Source organism: Erpetoichthys calabaricus, chromosome 2 (assembly GCF_900747795.2).
Source record: "Erpetoichthys calabaricus chromosome 2, fErpCal1.3, whole genome shotgun sequence".
Lineage (NCBI taxonomy): Eukaryota > Metazoa > Chordata > Cladistia > Polypteriformes > Polypteridae > Erpetoichthys > Erpetoichthys calabaricus.
Genome location: NC_041395.2, coordinates 145,841,702 through 145,866,593, shown reverse-complemented (window position 1 = coordinate 145,866,593; position 24,892 = coordinate 145,841,702). Strand labels below are relative to the sequence as shown.

At 38.4% G+C, this 24,892-nt stretch overlaps 1 protein-coding gene across 4 annotated transcripts in view; it reads left to right on the top strand.

The window, feature by feature from the left end:
• Window positions 1-10,832: 10,832 nt before the first annotated feature.
• Window positions 10,833-24,892, top strand: part of ect2 (epithelial cell transforming 2) — a 91,557-nt gene continuing 77,497 nt past the window's right edge. For all 4 annotated transcript variants that reach the window (XM_028794593.2, XM_028794592.2, XM_051923924.1 and 1 more), the window contains exons 1-2: window positions 10,833-11,107; window positions 13,182-13,326. In XM_028794593.2, coding sequence (XP_028650426.1) covers window positions 13,203-13,326 — 124 coding nt within the window. In that variant the 5' untranslated portion in view covers window positions 10,833-11,107; window positions 13,182-13,202. The remainder of the gene's footprint in view (window positions 11,108-13,181; window positions 13,327-24,892) is intronic.

Sequence of the window (24,892 nt, the reverse complement as noted above, 5' to 3'; positions counted from 1 at the left end):
TCTAGTCTATATCTAGAGTATACAGCATGTACAGTATATATCTGAAGATAAAAGAGAAGCACACTCTTTAAAATAAAGGAGCCAAAGTGGCTCTTCAGAGCGATGGTGAAGAGCAGAGGTCCTTAGTCATGGTCCTGGAGGGCCGCAGTGGCTGCAGGTTTTTCTCCAACCCAATTGCTTAATAAGAAGCACTTACTGCTCAAGTAACACTTCTGCTTCACTTCAGTTGTCTCGCTCGTTAAGATTTTGAACCCTTATTGCTTATTTTAGTCTTAATCAGCTATATTCTAGGTTTTAATTGCTCTTAATTATCAATAACATGCATATGACAAAAGAGAGCAGGGGGGTATTTTCCGTACGACGCTTAAATCATCAGAGATCAGATGCCTCATCTTGGATGAGTTAATGCCAGTGAAACTCATCCAGATAAGTCGGTTTTTCAAACGCAGCCATGTATTAGATTAGTCGAGCTGGATCTAATCATACAAGATGAATGTGCGCGCCCGCGCTGATTGAAAAGCCCATATATATTGAGTCTAGAAAATATGATCAGCAAGTCTTTGATAGGCTGTAACAAAATGATGAAAGAACGGGCGCATTTTTTTTTTCTCACACAAGCGGAGCAAGACCTTTTATTCGAAGGACATGAAGAATTTCAAGATTAAATATGCACAAGGGGTAAAGCAGCCCAAACCAGAAAATACGGCTGGCAAAAAGTGGCCGACGAATTAAACGTGTGTGCATTGTACTTACTGAAAGCAGCGTTTCATTTCCTATGTGTCTGATTAATTATTATTTAATGTCATAATTCCAGATCAAACGTGAGCACAAGGAGAACATGGGAACAGGTTAAAGTGAAGTACAAGAATATACTTCAAACTGGTAAACATTGGTATATAACTATTTAAAGAATTGTTGACATAAAGAATCATATATAATATAAAAAACATTAATTTTAAAGCTAATAAGGAGGCAGACAAGCAAAAAACAGGTGGAGGTCCAAGCGGTCCAGACCTAACCCCTGCAGAAGAGTTGGCTCTCCAGCAAAATGCCCATCGCCCTGTTTCAGAGGGCATTCCAGGGGGAAGCTCCTCCTCAGAACCAGTGGCAGGATGCAGTGGTCACTTCATTTCAGGTAAAGGATGGTCATTGCATATATTTGTCCTCAGTCAGTTGCAGGGAATGTCATATCCCTAGAACCTGTGTCTGACCAACGATATATTGACCAAGGTCGAATATTTGATGAAGACACTGTGTCTGATTATTCATCAGGAGGAGAGGTACATTTTCAAAATAATGTTTGATCAAACTCCACTCTGATCAGTTCCATGTACCCCAATCACATTTGGAAATCTACATGGCCATGTTAGGAGAATGTTAGGCTGATTGTGAGATTCTTCATGGAACTGTGGGTGTTTTAGCCTGTGTATTACCTACCTGCAATGGCATGAAATGCCTCTTTTATTGTCTGCACACGCAGGTGTCCAGGAAACACTATGAAAACCCGAAGGAAATATTTCAGAGCCAAACAGACTTTACGAATTGCCTGGCAAACTGTACTTTTAGATAGATTTTCTGCATCGCCTATAGTATATAAAAAAAGTGCCGCTTGCAAAAAACCTCAAAGCAATGCATACTGTCTGTGTGGTTGTGAGAGCCCGACTTCGCCAAGTTTGACTTCGAATAAAAGGTCCTAATAAATTTTTGAGGTACAATATTCCCCCTCAGCTAAAGCGGTATCTTTCGAAAAGAATTTCCTCCGGGAGCAATAAAGGATCTTGCCGATCGCGCAAACCCCTCTCTATATGAAATTCTCTTCTTATAATTTACTTACCGATATTAATTGGTCGCTCATTCATGAACAGTGAAGCCATGACTGAATGAATTCCACGCACGGACGCTGATTAAGTGTGTGAGCTAATCTTTGTTTACATCGAACAAACCTGCTCCGGTTTGAGGATTAGGATGTGTTGCTATGACAACACTTCCAGCAAGAGTTTCGAAAAACCGACAGATCCAGGATCAGGCCAAATCATCAACAATCGCATCCGGCTAAACGAGTAATCCACGTACGAAAAATACCCCCCAGCATTTCTCCATTTAGCTTGTTACCATTTACACCTGTGTGTATTTATCACACACTATTGGGTTTAATTAAATACTTGGAAGGAAAGTGAAGAGAAAAAAGTGAAGGACTGAGAATTAATCCTCCAGTTTAGACTTCAAATCATTTGGATGATATCCTTAGAAAGGGGAAGAAAATCCAGGATATGAGAATTACCTGACATAGCAGAGTTAAAGCACTAACAAGCCATGAAATTAAATTATCGGCATGAATCGCTTCCTAATTAAGCAACCGGGTTAGAACAAAAACCTGCAGCCACTGTGGCCCTCCAGGACTGTGATTGAGGACCCCTGGTGTAGAAGAACCATTTTTGGTTCCCAAAGACCCATCCACATAAAAGTTCTACAAAGAACCTTCATTCGTTTAGATCCATAACCTGCTCCATACAGTAAATAGCCACAAATAGACGGTGACAGATTTGTGAAATATAAAAGGCTCATGATTTTAAAAGGACTCTTGCTGCATACCATAACACAGGCTAAGTTCAGGTTTTCCCAATCTGTTAGTGTCCTGCTAGGTAGCCTACCATACGTTAAAGATTTGTTTTTTTCTACATATTAGGACTTTTTCAAAGCACTAAAAACCAACTTCATACACAAAGAATCCTTCCCAAAATGAAATGATGCAAACAATGGCTCTACAATGAACCACACAACCAAGAAAAGAACCATAAATTGTCATTAAATAACCATTATTTTTAAGAGTGCAGGTAGCAAAGTACTTTCTATTTATTATCTATTGACACCTTAGATATCTTCATCGGAGGACAAATGATTAGATATAAGGAGAGAACAGCGTGTCACATGCATGTGCTTGGGAGGCATGCTAAGGACTTAACAGACGGCAAAACACAAAGGCAGGGATTGACGAAGTGTACTAACCTCTCTTCTCCCTCTTTTACAGACCACTTGAACAGAAGCCAGCTTAATCCATGACCAGTTCCTGCATTCCCTTCCTAACGATGCTCTCTTTCTGACTTAATTTCCGGCTTGAACCCTTCTTCTTCTCCTACAACTATAAAAGCCAACCACCTTCCCTTACCACCCTGTCCCGATTTGGACATTGACCCAGACACTACTCTGGAGCTATTTCGTTTTCTTGAGCTGTTGTACACAATATACGGGGTGGATCCCCTACTCTTTCTCTGTTTGTTGTCTCTTGTTTTACAAGTGTTTCATGCAGAAGGAGGTCTGAGTTGTGCAAAAGCAGAATTTAGGGTGATGAATGTGATAACCAGGTTCTCATCTATGAACCACAACCCACCAATCTCCTTTTGAGTTTCCTGTTATCATAGCTCAACCTGTGTACCAATTGAAGTTATGTTCAAATGAGTCATTGTGGCTGAAGACTATTGATTTAGAATCTTTTCTCTTCACAGTAGGCGTGACAGGTGTGGATAGCTCAGGAATGAAAAGTACCTTGATGGCTGTGTTTCTCTTGCATCTGTACTTATGAACACCATATCACTGACCTTTTCTTCTGTAGCTACAGCTGATTGTCTGTGTATACACAGCACATGCTGTATATACATCAGTGTGTCTTTTGGTAGTTTATAGTATGCTTGAAAGTGTTCTGGTTTGTAGGAAGTGCTTGTGTGCAGTGTGGGAAATATTCATGTTAAGAAGACCGACTTTTCAGTTTACACAGGCTTTTATGATGTTGCAAATTGTGTCATGTGAGCTGGAGCCATTTAACAGCACAAGGAAATGAAATGTAAATTTGTTACTTTTACTTTTGTGACTTTAAGACTATTTAAGTGTTATTTTGAGGTTAAAATATTCTGATTGAAGCTCATCAGCTTTCATTCAATTTTTTGTCAGTGTTAAAAGGGCTCTGAGGGAAGATAAAGAGGTGTTTGTTAGAGGAATCTGTGAGCAAGTGACACACCATCTGTGGTCTAGCGACCCACGTCCTGCTTACAGAGGAATCGAAGCATTACGCACATCTGAATCTGTTCCACGGAGAGTCGCATTCAGTGAAGCTGATGGAATGGTCCTTACGGATGACACTGCAGTTGTGACCCGCTGGGCTGGCTACTTTGAGCAGTTGTTCAAAGCTGATTCTCCGGCTAGGACATTGGATATCTCTGGGTCCACAGTTCTTGAGGCTGATCCTCCAATTAGCTGTGAACCACTCAATCTCACCGAGATTGCACAGATGGTGAACCAGCTGAGGGGGGGAAAGGCTGCAGGGATCTGTGGTATCCGGAGTGAACTTCTCCAGGCTGGTGGTAAGGCTGTCCTCCTGGCATTGCAAGCAATCTTTGCTTCCTTTTGGGAGACTGGCATTCATCCCAACTGACTGGAAAACGGGACTTGTCATTCCTATCTGGAAAGGGAAGGGTGATCACTTGGATTGCGGCAACTACACGGGGATAACACTGCTCTCGGTGCCGGGTAAGGTCCTTGCTAGGGTCGTCCTCAATAGGATCCGTGATCACTTGCTCACCTACCACGACCGTAACAGTCTGGTTTTATGCCTAAGAAGTCTACCATCGACAGCATCCTGGCACTGAGGGTTCTCATGGAGCACAAACACGAATATCGGCAGAGCTTCTTTGCAGCCTTTGTCGATTTTCGTAAAGAGTTCGACTCAGTTGATTGGGCTGCCCTGTGGAACATCCTGAGGATTCGCAGGATCCCCTCGAGGTTGCTGGATATCATGGCCAGCTTGTACACTGGTACTGTGAGTGCTGTGCAGAGTGGAGGCAGGACCTCTGTGTTTTTCCCAGTTGATTCTGGGGTTCGTCAGGGGTGTGTTCTTGCTCCTACTCTGTTCAATGCTTGTATGGACTGGATGTTGGACAAGGTCGTGGGGTCCAGTGGCTGTGGGGCATCTGTTGGTGAAGAAAGGTTCATGGATCTTGACTTTGCTGACGATGCTTTGATCTTCACGGAGTCAATGGAGGCTCTGATCGGGGTGCTCGAGAGATTGAGTGAGGAGTCTGAGTGTCTGGGCTTGCGAGTGTCCTGGATAAAAACCAAGATCCAGGACTTTAATGACCTCTTGGGCACAGCCATAAGCAGTGTGTCTGTTTGCAGAGAGAGTGTTGACCTTGTTGAGAGGTTTACTTACCTTGGCAGTGACATTCATGTCTCTGGTGACTCTTCCTGTGAAGTCAATAGACGGATTGGGAGAGCATGGGGGGCCATGAGGTTGCTGGAAAGGGGTGTGTGGTGCTCCCGATATCTATGCAAAAGGACGAAGGTCCAAGTCTTTAGAGTCCTGGTGCTTCCTGTCTTGCTATATGGTTGCGAGACATGGACGCTATCCAGTGACCTGAGACGAAGACTGGACTCCTTTGGTACTGTGTCTCTCCGGAAAATCCTTGGGTACCGTTGGTTTGACTTTGTGTTGAATGAGTGGTTGCTCATGGAGTCCCGAATGAGGCACATTACCCGCATTGTGAGGGAGCGTCAGTTACGGCACTATGGCCATGTAGCACGTTTCCCTGAGGGTGATCCGGCTCGGAAGATCCTCATTGTTGGGAACCCGAGTGGCTGGACCAGGCCAAGGGGTTGCCCACGTAACACCTGGCTGCGGCAGATAGACGGTCATTTCCGGGAGGGTGGGACTGGTCTGCGTGTCTGCCTGGGGGGTTGCAAACCAGGATCCCGAGTTGTTTCGTTGTGTAGTGGGTGCGGCAATGCACTGTACCAGTGCATGCTCCCCAATGTGACTTGACTTGACTTGTTGAAAGGACAAATGAAATGTTTTGAAAGTGGTGGTGATGTCATGAAGCCCACCTTTTCAGCACAGTTCATGCGACATTTCTAGTTTGATACGGACTTTGGAGCAGTGCTTTGAGACCAAAGTGTTAGAAAGGTTTTGAAGGTTTCGAGTCACTGTTCCAAATTTGCCATCACTCTGATGAAGTATCTAAATTAATGCAATGTTGTGAAATAAATTAAACAGATGGGAAGGGCCAAAAGGTAGAAATCTGTTCCAGACCACAAAACATATGGATAATGTTCTCAGAAAATGAAAAATCTACAATCTAGTCTTGGAAGAATGATAACACTAAAAAGCCATATAATTAAACACCAAGATGTATTACATGTTAGGCCTGGCTTCTGATTACAGAATGGCTGGAATGAAAACATGTAGCCCTCCAAGAATGCAACTGAAGACCCCTGACTTATATTTATGCAACATCCTAATCCCCCAGGCCAGGAGTAGAAGTATGTAAAAAAGGCCAGTGCTACATTATATTGTAAAGGTGAATACAAATTTAGAAATGTTGTTTTGAAAGTATATAGTGTGAAGTAGACATCTGAAAATATCAATAATATTTGTGATGTGTATATTCAATAACTCATATAAATAGCATGCTTATGAAATATTACTCTTTCACATACAATATATATTTTTCCTTGTTATTATATAACCTTGCCTTTCTTTTTATTATACATCCTTATCTTTTGTTTGTTTTTATTATTTTGCCATATCAGTCTGTGAGAAAATATTGTATTTCTGGCCAATAGAAAAGCTCAGAAAGTTGTTTGCTTCCTGATATCACCACTTGGGTTTAAGGAGAAGTGGTGTGGTGGGAGCTCCTAGTTCAAGTTCGATTGGCCTGTTGTCCCAAAAAAATATCATCTTAAACAGGAGCACTGACCTGCTTAAGCTGGTGACTTTTCAATTATGGCACCTTCCACCTTCTAGATATTTCTGCATGGTCTGACATCACCAGGGCAAGATTACAGCCACTGCACTTAGAGCACAGATAGAGGGATAGAGAGAGAGAGAGAGTGTCCTGGCTGCTACAGCAAAATTGACCCTGCCGATATTCAGTGGAGGTGTCCTGGATTGCACGCTGAAAAAAATTTGAATACAAGATGTAACAGTAGGGGGCGCTAGAGCTCCCTTGAATCCTCAGGTACCACGCCAAACACCAGGTAAAAGTCCAAGACTTTTTATTTTTATAATAATAATGTGCAATAAGCACCCTCCACTCCACACTACACATACAATAATCAATAATCAATAATCAAATAATCCAACACCAATCCTCCTCTCCCATACACTTAGCCAACCTTCCTCCCAGCTCAGCTCAGCGTCTGGGCTTTCCCAGAGTCCTTTTATATCCCCTGACCCGGAAGTGGTTCCAGCCCAACAATCCATAAGTCCTCATCACTTCCGGGTCAGATAAAAAAAAGTCCTTTTCTTCAACAAAGAAGCACGTCATTCCTTCCGGTCATGTGATCATGATGCACTTCCAGGTTATAGGGCACATATAAGTCTTTGAGCCTCCCTGCAGCGTCCTCTGGTGGGCCCCACGGTGTCCAGCAGGGTCGGGAATAAAAACTCCATTGTCCATGATTCCCTGCTGGTCTTCGGGGCACTCCCATGCTACAGGGAGAGCTCCATCTAGCGGCCTGGGGGTATTGGCCGGGATGAACAGCCGGCTATCTCCCACAAAGCTAAGTATAAAATTATTTTTGTGTTTTGCTTGTTCTACTTGTTATTTTGTCATCATTGTAACTCTGAGATGGCATTGCAAGTGGAATGACCTTTTCACGTGCATTTCCCAGCATTGAACCTGATCCATGAATGGACTGATCTTGGGCTGTGTTCCCATTACCAGACTAAAGTGACTTAAATCTGATTTGTTGCCTCAATGTTACACAGAAAGCCAATCTTTTCAATTGGTCACTTTCATATGTGGTCCTAGAATAGATATGTATCCAATTTGTGGCCGTATGTCATGAATGAGAATAGTTACATCAGAATTCATGTGGTTTTTTGCCTATATGCTTGAGCTGAGTGCTGTCATCATTGGCCAGCACCAACAGCGTGACAAAACAACAATGGAGGAGAGATACTGCTGTGATGACTGTCACTGTCCCACCATTGCTGGATTTTACTTATATCCACACATCTCGTGGCGCAGAAGTGCCAGCAATTGCTGAGAAAACAGCAAAAGCTAGCTGTCTGGCTTTTTTTCACCTTCTCGACTTAATCATATAGAGCTGATGAACTGTTTGCCACCCTCCAGAGCAAGATGTAATGCATACACTAGCTGCTAGTGAATCCATTTTGTCAGTTTTGATACCATGGGTCTTCTCACAAATATGTTGTTTTTTTGTTGTTGGTGGCACAGATGACTTCTGCACAAATGTATCAATGTGCACATGCATGACATTTTGGAGGACAGATTAATTCAAATTACAGTTAGATAAAGATCACTTGTACTTATGAATGAGAAGGAATGTGGAAGATAGGCAAATTAGATCTGAACAATGAGGCTTGTAATGTGAACATAACCATAGTGTTAGAGAAACAGCCCCTGGAGTACTTTCTGCAATTCTGGTCATGTGGCATTGTAAAAAAAATAAAATAAAATAATTGAAGTGCAAAAAATGGCAGTGAAATGCATCATGTGACTAGAAGGACATTGGATGGAAATGTGTGGAGTGTCATAGAATGAGAGGAAGATGAATGTGTTGTGAAGAGAAAGACATTGTGTGGAGGTGTGGTGTATGTGAAGTCATGCACAAACCAAGTAAGTCTTCATATGCTTTACTTTATGTGGATGAACTGAATTTTACAAATAAAGGTTTTTAAAATGCATTCAAGAAATAACATCTAGCAGTGTGAATTTTAGAACTGCTACCTCACAAAGAAATAGGTGGCCTGCTCACCATCTGTCAGCTACTCCATTTTCCTCCTACATCCCAAAAATGTGAAGACTGGGTATGAGTGGAAGTGTATTAATATGCAGACAATGCCGAGGTATATGGTATGTATTTGAACCCAGGATGCCCTGGGTCTGTGAAGCAGCAGACCATTGTGCCACCACACTCCCTCAAAAAAAGAATCATGTCATGTCATTTCCTAACCCTCCTAGTCCAGACCAGGGTCTCATTTGGGCTGAATCCTATCCCAGCAAGCATACTGTGCAAGGCAAGAAACAAACCCTGGACAGGGCACCAGTCTATCACAGGGCCTAAAGAAGAATCATGAACTCAAATGTGAGCTAAATAATGACAAAGAATTGAAGTAATATGCCATTTATGTTAAATGTCTGCATCCTAAACACATAAAAATAAACGTTTTCTTGTAAATATAAAAAATAATATATACTGTATTAAATATATTTATATAATTAGATTAAACTTTGTGATTCATGTAATTTTTAAACAAAATGTTCTAGCAATAAAATATTGCAATAAGTAATACAAATCTCACACTTGTTGATGGCATGCAGTGGGATGGCAAATGTCTACACACCCAAATTGACATTTCAGCTTTTGTTACTTGCTATCAAGACACTACCCTATCTCGGATCTGATTTCACTTGTAATAAAATGCAGTGACCAAAAATATTTAAGTAGCTGGCAAAAGGGTAATGTTTAGGTAAAATGCAACAAAACTCCAAATAACCTGACATGAAATGAAAGGATTCTGAACAGTCCAAAATAAAATCAGCTGTTCTTGCCGGATTTCTTTAAAGATTCATTTTTGTTGTTAGGCCTTATGTCCCTCTTTCTTTATCTGTCTTTCTGTCTTTGTTCATCAGACATTCAAGCCATTACAATCGTCTTTCTCTATGCTTATTCCGTTTTGTTTCTTTGCACAGTGTTGCCCTCTTGTGGGTGCCATACAACATTACACCAACCAAAGATGCGTAGTACTCAAACCTCTTACCTTTTCATACATTTTGTTACGTTATAGTCTTATGCTAAAATTATTTACATTTTTTAACTTAGAATAACAAAGCAATGACAACATTTTTTGAATATATTCAAATTTACTGTATTACAAAAAATCTGATGTATCCGTTATGGATTATTGTTGAGGCCAATTCTATATTTTCTTTTTATATTATTCTGAGGCAATGCCTTTGAGAAACAAATATGCTTATAACAGAGAGCATTTGTGAATTTCACCCAAATCTAGAATAAACCCAAAGAGGCTGAAAGTGAAATTAGGTACACAAACTAATAAAACTGTAAAAAAGGTAAACAAATCCCGCCTGCCAATTTGGACCTGACTACATGTGATCCTTATCACTATCTTTCAATTGCCCACTTCAATCCACCCTAGCAATTCCCACCTTAATTTTGTTTTAAAGTTATGGGCAGATGTTATAAGGTTATTTTTTATTACAATAACTGAATTACTTCATGCCAATTTTAAATACTACTCCGTGGCCAAATGGGTAGTTACATACCTCTCTCACATCGTGTGTGGTCATGTTAAACATAATGTTTCTTTTTTTTTTTTTTGTTTCCTCCAAAGTAAAAGGGCTATTTTGGTAGGACTTTTGCAATTCAAATCTGCATTGTTTTATTCAGGAAGCGGCTGTGTAGCTTGTTGCTGTGCAAATATAGGCACCCTGTGGGAGACTGATCTAACTGCAGCACGCAATAGGTTCAAGGATGGCGTTTAATTAAATACTGTACTTGCCAAACTACAGTTTCAGCAAGTATGACACGGTGTTGTTATTCCGTTTCTCTTAGGTATCCGATTTACAGGTTATTCTGTTTTCGTACCGGTGAAACTACTACCATGCAATCATACGCTGTACAATTCAGAGAATGGCACTGCCAACCTAAACAAATATCACCGGCGCTTAAATCCAACCTATCCCTTTAACGCTCGACCCTAGTCCCATCACTAGTATGATGTGAACTTCATCCCTTTCAAGTTTGAAAGCACCAGCCAATCAGCTCCGACTGACGTCACTTCCTGTAGGCGTTCCCGTAGCTTGTCCAATCGGTGATTGCGTTCCTGTCTTCGGTGCGCATTTTGAATTTGTTGTGACTGAGAGAACGGTATTTGTTGTAAAAGACTTTGGGATTTTCTTTTGAAATGTAAATTATTAGATATATTTTTCTAAGGAGAAAACACTTATTTGAGCATATCATTCCTGTATATAGCTGTTTGTTTTGTACCAGCGTTGTTGTTGTCTTCTTGTTCCTTTTTGGTGGATCCCGGCCTGTGACCTGCTCATTGTGTTCTGTTACGTTGAGATAGGTGAGTGAGTGTGGCAAAACTATTATCTCGGCAGCTTTAATTTGTGTACATAACGGAAGATAGCCAATTAATACGCGTTAATTTATTATATTACTTTTTTGTTCTTTTCAATTCGTGTGTTTAATCGAGTTAAAAAAAGCATTTCCCATATTTTCCGTCATACTGCCGGAGTTAAAAAGCTTGCACAGTTTCCTGAATGGAGTCGTCTTACATTGTCTGTTTCGCGAACTTTGAAACTAAGTAACATTTTTTCCTTTTGTCTTTTCCAAGATATGACTGTTTGATACTTCAAGACATTTCTTTTCTGTCCTGTCTTAGTTAATTTCAGTTTTTCATTCGCTCCTGTCAATTGACGGCACCTTACCTAAAGCCGATTCTACGCTCATCTGTTCTTTTTGGTTTTGCGAATTTCTATAAGACACTGCTCGTTTTATTCTGCCTGTAGTTAAGATGGCTCAATGCACGTTTATTGCATTTTTATTTAATAATACAGATCTCCCAGTATTAATAATGTATTGACATATTAAATAAACAAGCATGATTGTCCTTTAAATCATGTTTTAAAACCAAGGTGCCCCCCCCCCAATATTAGCCTTCTGGAGAGACTTTTGACGATATATGATGTCAACAGCAGCTGCACACGACATTTTTTCCAACTACTGTGAATTATTTTTTTTTTATTTAAATATCCTAAAAGCTTTTAAAATATTTTCCATATGTGTGTATATATGAAATATACTTAAATCCAAGGAAAAAGTATAGTGCACCTGTTAGATTTTCTGTTTTTTCCATTAGTAAGTAACTTAAATTCATCACACACTATTGCTTTCAAATTAAATAAAAAAAACTGAGATTTTAATGTGTCGGTGAAATTAAAAGTTGTACCCTAAGGTTGCAAAATGGTCACATAGAACTTAAAATGAGGAATATATCATTATTGTTCCATTTACCTTTCAAGAATATATTTGAATATTTAAACTGTTTTAATGGAGTGTGGGTGCGATATTCATTGGTTATTATTATTAATACTTGGCTGTTGCTTTTATCCATCGTAGCTTACAACATCTGAGATACAAATAGTTATTTCTTTTAGTTCTTCCAATATGGAGTACTGGCAGGTGAAGTGACTTGCTCATGGTCACACAGTGTCAGTAGCAGGATTTAATCCCACATCATTCTTAGGGTTTGAGGTCCAAAGTTGTAACCACTGTGCCACACTACCTAAATTGTGGTAATAATACATTTTGGTTAGCTGTGCTGTTCTGTAGGAGTGTATCCCAATCTTGACCAGGTCACTGTCTTTGTGCAATGTGTAAGTTCTCCCTTTTGTATATCCTATTTTTTAATTTTTTTATGACCTTAAATTGGACCAAGCAAAATATACGAGCTATATAATAAGATTCCAATTGCTTTGACACTGCAGTGTCTTTTTTGGCATGCTGTGTAATTCAATAAGTCTGTTTTTATTTATAAATATTACCCAATGGGGGTTTGCAAATAGAGATTTAGAATCATATTTAGGATTAATTAACACAATGTATTCAAGGTTTGAAATGCATGGATTGATCTAGCAGGTTTATGGTTTTCAGTTCAATGCCTTAGCCCTCAGCCACTCTTATTACACTTGTTTAATTTAGTTTGCATTTTCAGTTGGAAACCAAACACAAATCTTGCATATAATTAAGATATTTTGTGATATTTAATGAGGCTGTCATCTTTCCTGTTGTGTGTTATCTAAACCTATTGTACTGTATATGGGGGGGGGGGTTATTATTTGTATTTCTGTTAATTTATACATCTTTTGAGAGGATGAGGTAAACATTCAGAGTTTATTGTATTTTACCAGAGATAAGCAAAGAAAAATTACTTTTTACACTTTAATTTGAAAAAATATATTGTAAAGCTGTTGGTCTGTTAGTATACTGTGTTTATTAGCTGTTATTGTGAGTGGTTTGAACTTATTTAATGAAACTAAAATCCACTTTTTACTGCATATAAATCCATAATATCTTTAGTTTATGTGGGATGTACAAGGCCAATTTAATGTCTTAATTTTTTGTCTTTCTTTTACTAGGCAGGAAAAAGGCTGTTGAAAATGGCAAACATTAGCACTGTATCAAATGCTCAGAGTCTTCTTGTTGACTCCTCTGTTATTGACTCAAGACTTGCAGAGACCTCTAAGGAACATTTATTTCTTGGGTCAGCTGAAGACATTGAAGGTAACCAAAAAAGTTTTCTTATGTTGGCTGTATGATTAATTGCAATTACAATTACGACTGTCTCGATATACTGTGGAAATTAAAGATTACTGCATTCTGTTTAGCACTGTCAGGGACCAAGCTTTCCCAGTTATGAACTACTCCAAACAGCAAATAAGTGTTTTAATCAAGATACACATTCACTTGTGCGCTGGTAGATCCATGTGCAATTACTTAATAGGACCAACAACATGCTGAATGCATTTTTAGGAGTCTCATCCCAAATAACATATTTTAAAAAGTATGGATATATTTCTTTTTGAAGCTGCTTCCAAAAAGTTGAGAAGTACAGTAATCCCTCGCTACTTCGCGGTTCACTTTTCGCAGATTCACGACTTCGCGGGTTTTTAAATACAAGTGATTGCCCGCCTATTGCGGAAGTTATGTTCCAGACCCATCAGCAACAGGAGAAAATCCGCGATATAGAAAGACCATATAAATAAACATTTTTATAGTTTAAGCCTTAAAATACCCATCCCACATGCTTTAAACACATGTAAACTTATAAAACACACTTTGTTTTAACACATATGATATGTGGATGTTGGGCTAAGGATATGAGTAACATCTCACTATTATAAAACATTTCAACTTCACGCAAGACAAGACAGTGAGACAGGAAAATACAAGGCTTTAAAATTATTGACACGCAGAGCGACAAGCAGCACAAAGCCAGCACAAAGTCCACTTCTCCTTAGCGTTCATTCAGCTCCCCACCCCCTTGACAATGCGAAGTGGCAGGAGCAGTCTGCGCCTCCGGGGAGGGGGGGTTTGAGCAAACTTGCGTTCAGCCCTCACAGAACCCCCACTCCTCCTCCTCCTTCTGAACGCGCAGAGCGACAAGCAGGCATTTTGGCAGAAGCAGCACAAAGTCCATTTCTGCTCAGCGTGAGTTCAGCTGCCCCCCTTCACAAAGCGAGTGCAGACACATCAACGTCTGATCGCTGCGTGCAGTGTGCAGTGTTGGTCTGCGGTGTTTAAGAATGTAGAAAGTGTTTAAGAGCATAGGAAGTGTTTATAAGAGTGTGGGAAAGGTTAACAAGAGAGTGAGAAAGGTTTATAAGAGTGTGGAAAGGGTTTATAAAGCCTTAAAATATCTATACAGTGATCCCTCGCTATATCGCGCTTCGCCTTTCGCGGCTTCACTCCATCGCAGATTTTATATGTAAGCATATTTAAATATATATCACGGATTTTTTGCTGGTTCGCGGATTTCTGCGGACAATGGGTCTTTTAACTTCTGGTACATGCTTCCTCAGTTGGTTTGCCCAGTTGATTTCATACAAGGGACGCTATTGGCAGATGGCTGAGAAGCTACCCAGCTTACTTTTCTCTCTCTCTTGCGCTGACTTTCTCTGATCCTGACGTAGGGGGATTGAGCAGGGGAGCTGTTCGCACACCTAGACGATACCTAAAAATGCTGAAAGATTATCTTCACGTTGCTATCTTTTGTGCAGCTGCTTCCTGAAACGACATGCTGCACGGTGCTTCGCATACTTAAAAGCTCGAAGGGCACGTATTGATTTTTGATTGAAAAACAAACTCTGTCTCTCTCTATCTCTCTCTCTCTCTCCCTGCTCCTGACGGAGGGGGTGTGAGCTGCCGCCTTCAACAGCTTTGTGCCGCGGTGCTTCGCATACTTAAAAGCCAAACAGCCCTATTGATTTGTTTGCTTTTCTCTATCTATGTGACATTCTGTGCTCCTGACGCGCACTCCTTTGAAGAGGAAGATATGTTTGCATTCTTTTAATTGTGAGATGGAACTGTCATCTCTGTCTTGTCATGGAGCACAGTTTATAAACTTTTGAAAAAGAGACAAATGTTTGTTTGCAGTGTTTGAATAACGTTCCTGTCTCTCTACAACCTCCTGTGTTTCTGCGCAAATCTGTGACCCAAGCATGACAATATAAAAATAACCATATAAACATATGGTTTCTACTTCGCGGGTTTTCTTATTTCGCGGGTGGCTCTGGAACGCAACCCCCGCGATGGAGGAGGGATTACTGTAAATAATAAAATAAATATAGGTCGCTACTTCGCGGATTTTCACCTATCGCAGCGGGCTCTGGAACGTAACCCCCGCGATAGGTGAGGGATGACTGTATAAGTAGTGTTGAACGTAGATCATCTGGGGCCTCGTGTGTAAATGGTGCGTATGCACAAAAATGTTGCGTACGCCCATTGCCACGCCAACTTCGAGATGTATAATAACTAAAGTTGGCATAAAGCCAGGCACATTCCCATGCCAGCCTTACCCTGTGCATACGCAAGTTTCTACTCATTTTTGCAAACTGGCAACACCCAATGTCAAAGCAGTGCTACTGTTACTGTGTGGTTTCTCTTTCTTTTTTAGATTCACATCCCTGACATGGATTTATCAAATACACTGAAATTAGCAGCATATCGTTTATTAGTTTAAGGCATTTGATTGTAATTAACCTGTAACAATATAATGGTCCACGGAATGGCCCAACTATTAAAAATACCATAGCTGCTTAACATTGTTACACTCAGTGCACTACTCAGAGTATTTTAATCCATTGCAAACTGTGTGTGGAATCGCAGCTCTACAGCACTTGATCGGAAAGCACAATGGTGGGCTGTGTCGAGAGTGCACATGATTATCGGGATTCAGCATCTACCCTGAAGAACATTTATAGCACATGATGCCTCAGGCATGAGCTCAGTCTATTGGGAGAAGTTCAGTTTGGCAAACGCTTCTGAGCCTTTCCTCTACGAACCTTGAGGTTCAGAAACAGTTTCTTCCCAAGAGCTATAAATGCACAGTATCAGTCCAACAAGTGCTCCCAGTACAACTGTTTGTACTTAGAATTACAATTACCTCACTGTAAACTTGTAATATTGCACAACCTGAGCTACTTTATGAACCAATTGCACTATTTGCACTTTATGTACATGTGTATTGTACTTATGCTTTCATATTGTATATTTTTCATTGTATTTTATCGTATTATTGTTTTTATTATTTTATAGGAAAGTAAATTTTCGGAGGATTTGCATATTGAATCTTATTGTACCATACAATAACAATAAAGGAATTTGATTCAATAGAAGAGAGAGTGTATTTACACATGATGATGACTGGCTTCTATGTTGATTTAGATTTCCAAAAGTTATCTTCTTGAAGCTCTTGATATCATTTTTAAGGTGAAATGCATTAAAGTATGTATATTACATTATACAGATACATTTTTAATTTAATTTAAATTATGTATATTGTTAATAATTAAAAGTGGGGGCATGGTGGCGCAATGGTAGCGATGAGCTGGCGTCCCTTCCATGGATTGGTCCGGCCTCGCGCTGTGTGCTTACTGGGACTGGATGGATAGGTAGGTGGATGGATGGAGTAATTAACACTAGAATGCCTGAAGCTAGGGATGGGAATTGATAAGATTTTCACGATTCCGATTCCAATTTCGATTCTGTTTAACAATTCGATTCTTTATCGATTCTCCTATCGATTCTTATTTTTAAAAAAGGAGAACAGACAGGTCGATTAGCTTAGAACTTTGTTTTATATCCTATCTTTGAACAAGATAGAAATTTAGGAGTAGCATGACCTTACCAACCCAACAGTAAGATCTTAAGAGATCCACAGCCTACGGCTCCTCGATGGGGTGCCACGGGGTCCCCAGAAAAAAATTTGTAAATGTAAAATAATAATAAAATAAATATTCTTCTGTAGCAATAACAAAGTCTAACATAAATTATTCTGTGGCAATTACACAAGAATGTCCAGTAACATTTACAATCTCCTTTTTAAAAGTATATATGAGCTGAGCACTCAAAAATAAAACTACATCAGCCAGCAACAAATACAATCAACTCAAGTCCAATGGAACTGTGCACTGTTCAATTCTGCAACCATCAACTATTTTGACAGCTACATCTATGTTGGCCGCAATATCAACAGTGGCTGCCACAACCTTGTCTTTGATACCATACTCCTCCAAGATCTCATCAATCTCCTCTGCTACAGCTGTCCCTGTCTGTGCCTGGTACACTGGTTTGGTTTTGAGGACTTTTTCTTGAGCCTGGCCATTCCTGACATAATGCAGCGTTACTGTGAGGTAATGATCTTGACTAAAACTTGTCCATCCATCTGCAGTGACGGCTGCCTTCAACACATGTTTCAGCTCAGAAATCAGATTTGCCTTTTCGACCGCATACCAAACAGGGATCAAGTGGTTGGTTAAACTGTCTCTGTTTGGGGCTTTGTACTTAGGGTTCAGAGTCTTTGTCATTTCTCTAACAGATATATAAATGGAAACAGAGAGAACATGCAACTTTGACATTCCCTGACTTAGCCTACAATTAAACACATTCACTTACCGAAAATCGGGGGCATCTACTGTGGCAAATGGGTGCAAGCCTTTTACCACAAACGTAGTCACTGCTCGGTGACATTCGTCTATCCTGGCCTGTGTCATTTTACTTTTCCCCGCCTCTGTTAAAGGAGAAGCTACCGGTAGACTGCAGCGAGAACTGCCAGCATCTGAGACAGCCAGACTCTGACTGTCTCTCTCGTCATGGTCATCTAAATGCAATGCACAGTAATAGCAGGTTTTGTAATAAGGCAAATCGCGCTAACATAATATGCAATGTTAGTTGATTAGTTACCTGCCGTATTAACGGGAGAGGACGTGCAAATGTTACCGCTGCTGCTGGGTTGAGATTCACTAGTCCGGAGCGGATCAAAAATACGACATTCATTTAAGGTTATCGCGTGTTTTGTGAGCAAATGCTTTTGCATATTCGTAGTGTCCCTTTGATGAAATATCTACTTTGCAAGTATTGCAAGTTGCCCTGTTGTCATCCTTTCTCGTAAAGTATAACCAAACTTTTGACCGTTTGTGCCGCTTAGGCGCCATGTTTCCTGCTGGGTAAATGACGCTACGCAACGTGGTGACGTCATTCGAGGCGACTGGAATCGATAGGGGAATCGTTTGCAAAAATGGCAAACAATTCCAAGGAATTGAAACAGTGGGAACCGTTTTTCAACAAGAACCGGTTTTCGATTCCCATCCCTACCTGAAGCCTACGAAAAATGTCAGAATCCTGAGCCACCTTAAATTCCTTCGCACCTCCTCGTCAGTGTCTTTGTCTTGCGAATGTGTCGATCACACCGGCAGCAGGCAGCCTGCTCACTCATCCCCCCACCGACGCAGCTCAAGTCAACTCAGATGCTGAAGGTTTTCTGGCGGTGAGGAGTTCGAAATTGTATATAAAGTAAACACTTTCGTAAAGGTATAACAAAGCAAGTCTGCTTTTATTCTAGAACATAATTAAAAAAAAAAAAAAAATGACAAGATACCAAGAAGAAATGATTCACCAGCATTTGTGTGTCTGATTCTATCCCTTCAGCAATTTCTTTTACTGTACATGTAGCAAAGATTTATACCGGGTGTTACAGACTGAAATCAAATGTATGTTGTTATATAACAGCAGCTCACTACAGAAAACAGGAATAACCTGGACTCAAACTCGCAACTTCTTGATTGCAAGACAGCAGTTTTTACCTCTGCACCAGCCAAATAGACAAGTCTGCTGATATTTGGGCTTGGTTTTTTACTCATTGACAGCAACATGTAAATTGAATGATTTTTTTTTTCTCCGGGTATATTCTTGAATAAAAGCGCACTTGTTTTGTTATACCTTTTGTGGGAGTGTTTATTTGATATTTGGAGTTCAGTCTTCACACGTTATACACTTCATGTCAGCATTTTATCATTATTACAGTAAGATGAAAAATTTTCTGTTTTAGTTATGTGTTCAACATTTGTTGCCTTGCGTTTCCTTTCATCCTACATTTAGTCAGATACACAGTTAGACACGGAACACACATGAAATGTATCAATCCCAAATAACGATATATACCCTATACAATTCCAAACACATCACTGCTAGATAACCTTCAACATCTGATTTGAATTGAGCTGCGTCGGTGGGGGGATGCGATAGCAGGCTGTGATCGACACATTTGCAAGACAGACACTGATGAGGAGGTGCGAAGGAATTTAAGGTGGCCCGGGATTACGACTTTTTTCGTATGCTTCAGGGATTCTAGTGTTAAACATGTACTATGAAGATATTTCAATGTTCCTTAAAAGCTATGAAGAATTGGTGTTCTAAGCTTACAAATGGTATGACATTTATTAAAAAGCTTATGTGTGGCGATTGGTTACATGGAGAAAGAAAAGGAAGGACAGTAATTGGAGGTTGATAGTTTTGAAAGAGACAGTACTGCTGCATTAAATTATTGCAACGAGGGTCACACACGTCCCAGCAAGCATCTTGCGGGAGGCAGGAACAATCTGTGGACAGGGTGCCAGCTCATCACTACCACTGCGCCACCGTGCCTCCATGTTTAATACATGCATTCTTTAATTCATTTCAACATGAAAATATCAAGTATACACTTTAGTATTTAAATTGTTCAGAGAGCTGTAATATCATGAATGTAATGTATTCTGTGTCCTGTCAGCATAAGAGAAAGCCTGTTTAAGAAGCACATAGTGATTCACACACACAGAGCACATACACTATGAAGCATTTAACATGCTACTTTAGTTACGATGGGATCTCAGAAACTCTAGTAAATTTAACATTGATTTTAAGATTAAATTTACGACATTCTACTTTAATGACAAAATAAATTACGAGTGGACATTGCAACCTTTTTTTTTTTCTACTGTGTCCATATTTTTTTTTCTTTTCTGTTTACCCTAATACACTTCCGTAAGACACTCAGATGTTGGGCTGCGACTCGCCTTTTCACATTGACTCTGATATCTGACCACTTCTTTTTTTAATTTTGGGCACTGTGCGACTTCCTGAACTTGAACTTTCGAGTTTCTCCGCCACTCTGCATTACTCGATCAAGTTCCTTTTGTTGTTTATACCACTGCTTAAGCTAACAAATAATAAGTTTTTCCTTGCCTCAATTTCACATTCACTAAAATTCTTTTTTTCCCCCCATATGCTTTTGCTATTGTCTTTTAACCAAACACTGAACAGGGAAGATATTTGTATTGATTTGCATATTAAAATATGTGAAATTCTGGGAGGAGTCAGGGTGGAGCGGCAGGCACGTGCGCTACTTTTCATGCCAACCTGGATTTATGGAGCTGAAGTGCATGGAAGTTGACTTATGTACGGTTTCGTGCATCTGAAATTTTTTTTTGTGTGTGTATATACATTTCCACTTTTGTCCATACACCATATTTTAGTCTGAGTTCTATGCACAGCATTATGCATGAGGCTCCTGGTGTTTACACACCAACATGAAGAGAATTTTTTTTTTTTTTTAATTTTTTGTTTTTGTATTGCATGAACATTTATATAACCATTTAAAATTGAACTGCAAAGTCCAGGTGAAGAGTCCATAAAAGTTAAGCAAGCAGCACCAAGGTCCAGTATTATTAGGTCCACGACGCAGTTAACCATTACCTTGTTCCAGATGTCAAATATAAACCGTAAAAGATCTGAAACAAGTAGAGCTTTATGAAATTATGACCAATTTATGGTTGAGTAGAACAATGAAAGCTTTCTTGATATTGATGCTCTAATCTCAGCCCCAATCTACAGTATCAACAATAGACATAATTGGCTATTGGTAAATTGGCCAAAGTTGTAAAAAAAATAAATAAAAAATTCTGCAGCATCTTTGTTTTTAAGCTTTACGGTTAGTTGTGGTCCTTCTTTATGCAAGATATTACGTTAGCTGAGCTAATGCAGATTTTTTTTTTTTGATGCAGACTTCTGTAAATGGAGACCAAACTTAACCAGAGAGAGGGTTGGGATATAAGCCTGTACATTAAAGAAAGTGGAGTAATAAAATGAGAAAAAGGAGTATAAGGAGTTGTCCTGTACAATTAGACAAGGGCAAGAAAAAACTAATTTAATGAAATCAGGTCTTTGTACTTTGTCCTTTTAATTGAACACTGTTTATCTGAGTTTGGATGGTAAGAATGCTTGTGTCAAATATAGAAACTCACATTTTCATTTAGAAAACAATAGGCTTGGTAGCTTTATAGCAAAATTTGACTATTTTACATGTAAACCTGTTAGGCATATTACCTTGTATCTTCTTAATAAACATCTTATGAACATTTAATAGACTTGTATTTTATAGGGGTTGTACTATGTTTATTATTTGTGTGTGTCATACAGTCTAAGTTTTGGTAATAAGTAAGTACTACATAATTAAACTGAAAATCCAGTTTTATAATTGCACCTCAGCTGGTATGCTGAAAAAAATGTAAAAACCCTGTATATATAGTAAATGTATGTTTTAGTAGCAATAGCTGTGTTGCAATTAATAATTAAAAATGATTCAAACCTATAAGTGCATGTACAGTATATGTACATTTAGGAAGTGATTATCAATTAACTGAATATCAATTATTTTAATCAGTATGTGGAAAAAATATATTTTTTGTTAACTTTATGGTTAAAATTTTTTTAAATTAAGCTTTGTTTCACTTAAGTACATTACAGAAGAAATTAAAAAATATGACCCCCTGTAATTGTGAGAAGCATTTTATTTTCTTTAATGCCATATGTAGAGAAAATATTTATCCATAATACAGTACATACTTTTTAATTAATAAAATATGTATTTTAAAGGACTTTTTATGGTCAGTTAATAGTAAGCCTACAGAATTTCATTTTGCTAGATAAAAAAAAAAATATATATATATTAGGTAACCTGTGATCTATAGGTTAATTATAAAAATACCAGAGTTAACACTTTAATATAGAACATAAGGCTTCTTTGCCTCTGATTATACAGGAGCTTAATGTAAAGTCTTTTTTAAAGAGCTAAAGAAAAAAAAATTTGGAATCTGAATTGGCCAATCTAGTAACATGGTTTTTGGTGATTGATATTGGCCCTCCAAAAAAACCTGAACATAACAGTTGATTATGTATATGAGGAATATACACTGAAAAGCAGATACTTAAATGAGGCATCTTTCATCACAATTCTTTCCTCAAGAATGGGGACACAACTGCTCAGATACTGTCTGATAGCTGCATGTAACAGTCTGTATATAAAGACTTCTTGAGCTTGCAGTATATCAATTTTCATACATGTATAACAGAACAATTAGATTGTGTTTAAATTAACTTAATCTTACATTATTGTCTTAGTATTGCATTACTGTGAGATTTTATTGTCTGCTTTTGTATAAACATGCAACATTTGTTTACTTAATACAGTTGAACCCCAATTTAACATTTCCATTTTTAACGCTTTTGCTTTTTACATTTTTGAATGGTAAGTGATAGTGACATTTATTAAAGTAATATACTTGCATTTTATTTTATGAATATTTGTGCATCTGTAATTTGCTGTATTAAAAACAGTGAGACAAATTTTGTAAGTGTGATATACATTTATTGCAAAAAAGAAAAAACCCAAATCCCGAACATTTAATTTTTCAACTGTTATAGCATTTAACAATTTCACATTAACAATTTTTAAGTGGTTCTCTAAAAAGTGGGGGTTCTGCATCATTGTGTGTAAAGAAAAAACAGTATATGAAGTTGGCAAGACAAGGTGCATATTTCATTGTACTGTTACTTGAAATTAATAAGTACAATTATAATATCAAAGGCACGAATTATCAATTATTTTGTCATTATTGTGCATCCTTAGCTATGGTACAGTATGTTGGCCTAAACTTGTTTAAAAAAATATGCCGTATATTTTTGCCAAGAGATGAATATTTTATAATTATAATATGGGACTGAGTTTATATAACAAAAATGTGATTTTGTTTGCCATTTATTTTACTTAGTATTTCCCCAATCTGATTGCCTTGGTTTTTGCTCTTGCCATGTAGTAGTCATAATTATTAAGCTATGTGTATTTAAAGTGGTGTATCGTACTCTGATAAAGTAAAAATCGGAGAAAAGTTTTGTTCTGTGAAAGTAATTTTGTATAACTCTTAAGTGGTAGACTCATTGCCTTTAATACTGGTAAAGAAAAAAATATATACAGTATATTTCTGCATAAAAACACTTTGACTGCACATTATAATACTAGTTAATATAGCCTTAACACAATTTGAAATTAATTTTTTGGGTTAAATCAGGGTGCTGGTCTTTCTAGTGCTTACAGTTTTGATGCTTTTGTTCCTTTAGTTTTTATTAGTCAGACCCATAGTTTCAACTGGTTTTTCACAATCTGTTAAACGTGAACATCTGTTTCAAAGGTAAAACATTTTCAAATGTGAATTCTGCACAACAGAAGGGGTAATTAAGGCACAGGCTACTATTCACATTTTATACTCTATATTGTTTTATTTTTACATAACTTACAGAGCAAGAGTTGCACTGCTAGAGTGGGTTTGTGGTCCAAATAGGAGTGTGATTGCATTCTGTGCATGTGATGATAAAGCAGAAAAGATCTTACATTTTTATCAGAGCAAAGTCTTTAATTTTTTTCTGGAAAAAGTTTGTCCACCAGAGTGCCAAGGCCAAGTTTGCACTAACAATTAATACTTGACATTGTGCAATTTCTATAGAGTTTCATATGCACGCATGTTAAAAAAATACTGAGGATACATTGTGATAAAGCTAAGCCCTGATGAAACAAAATGAAGAAGCACAAATCAATTAACAATGTACAGTATGTTTATAGCATACTGTATATCAAGCTACTGCTGTTGAGGATGTGGTAGAAAGATAATCACTGAGATTGTGTTTTTAGGTCAGTCTTGAGTGATTATTAATAATCTTCATGCAAATAACATCATCAAAATTCCACAAATAGTGCTGTGTTTTATAAATCGTGTAGCAATCTCTGCTATAGCACTCTGTAATTGCCTCTCAGCAGCTGCAGATGCTTTTCACATTTCATGCTTCTGCAGATTTCTCTTTTAGGCAAGTGTTACGTTTTGCAGTGCTGTAGCATCACTTCTGTTGACCATTAACATATGTAATGTCCCTGACTGTTTGCATGTATTCCCAATTAATTATGTGCCCTTCTGGTCACCATGATGCATGAAAGACATAGCAGCACTTGAAGCTCTGCAAAGCAGAGCAGAATTACAGGACATGTCCTACTCCAACAGACTCAGAAAATGAAACCCGTTTAGTCTTGAGGAAAGGACACTGCATGGGGACCCATCCAGGCCTTCAAAATTCTCAAAGGCATTAAGAAAGTAGGTCCAGCTGAATTCTTTAATATTAAAGCTGAATTATGAAAATTAGAATATGAAATTCAGTTGGAACAGAAACCTCCAACACTTCTGTATCTGAATGAGGTAATGGGACAGCTTAGCTATTAGCTAAACAAACAAACTTGATGGACTGAATGGTCTTCTCTTGTCTGTCGAATTTTCTTGTGTATTTTTTTCACTTGTAGTCAAACATGAATGTGGTACCAACTTTTGCTCAAGATTTCCTATACTGTTTAAAAAATAAAATAAAATAAAATGCATTTTCTGATTTTTGTTTGTAATAAGGTATTTGTTCATGCAACATCACTAATAAAAAT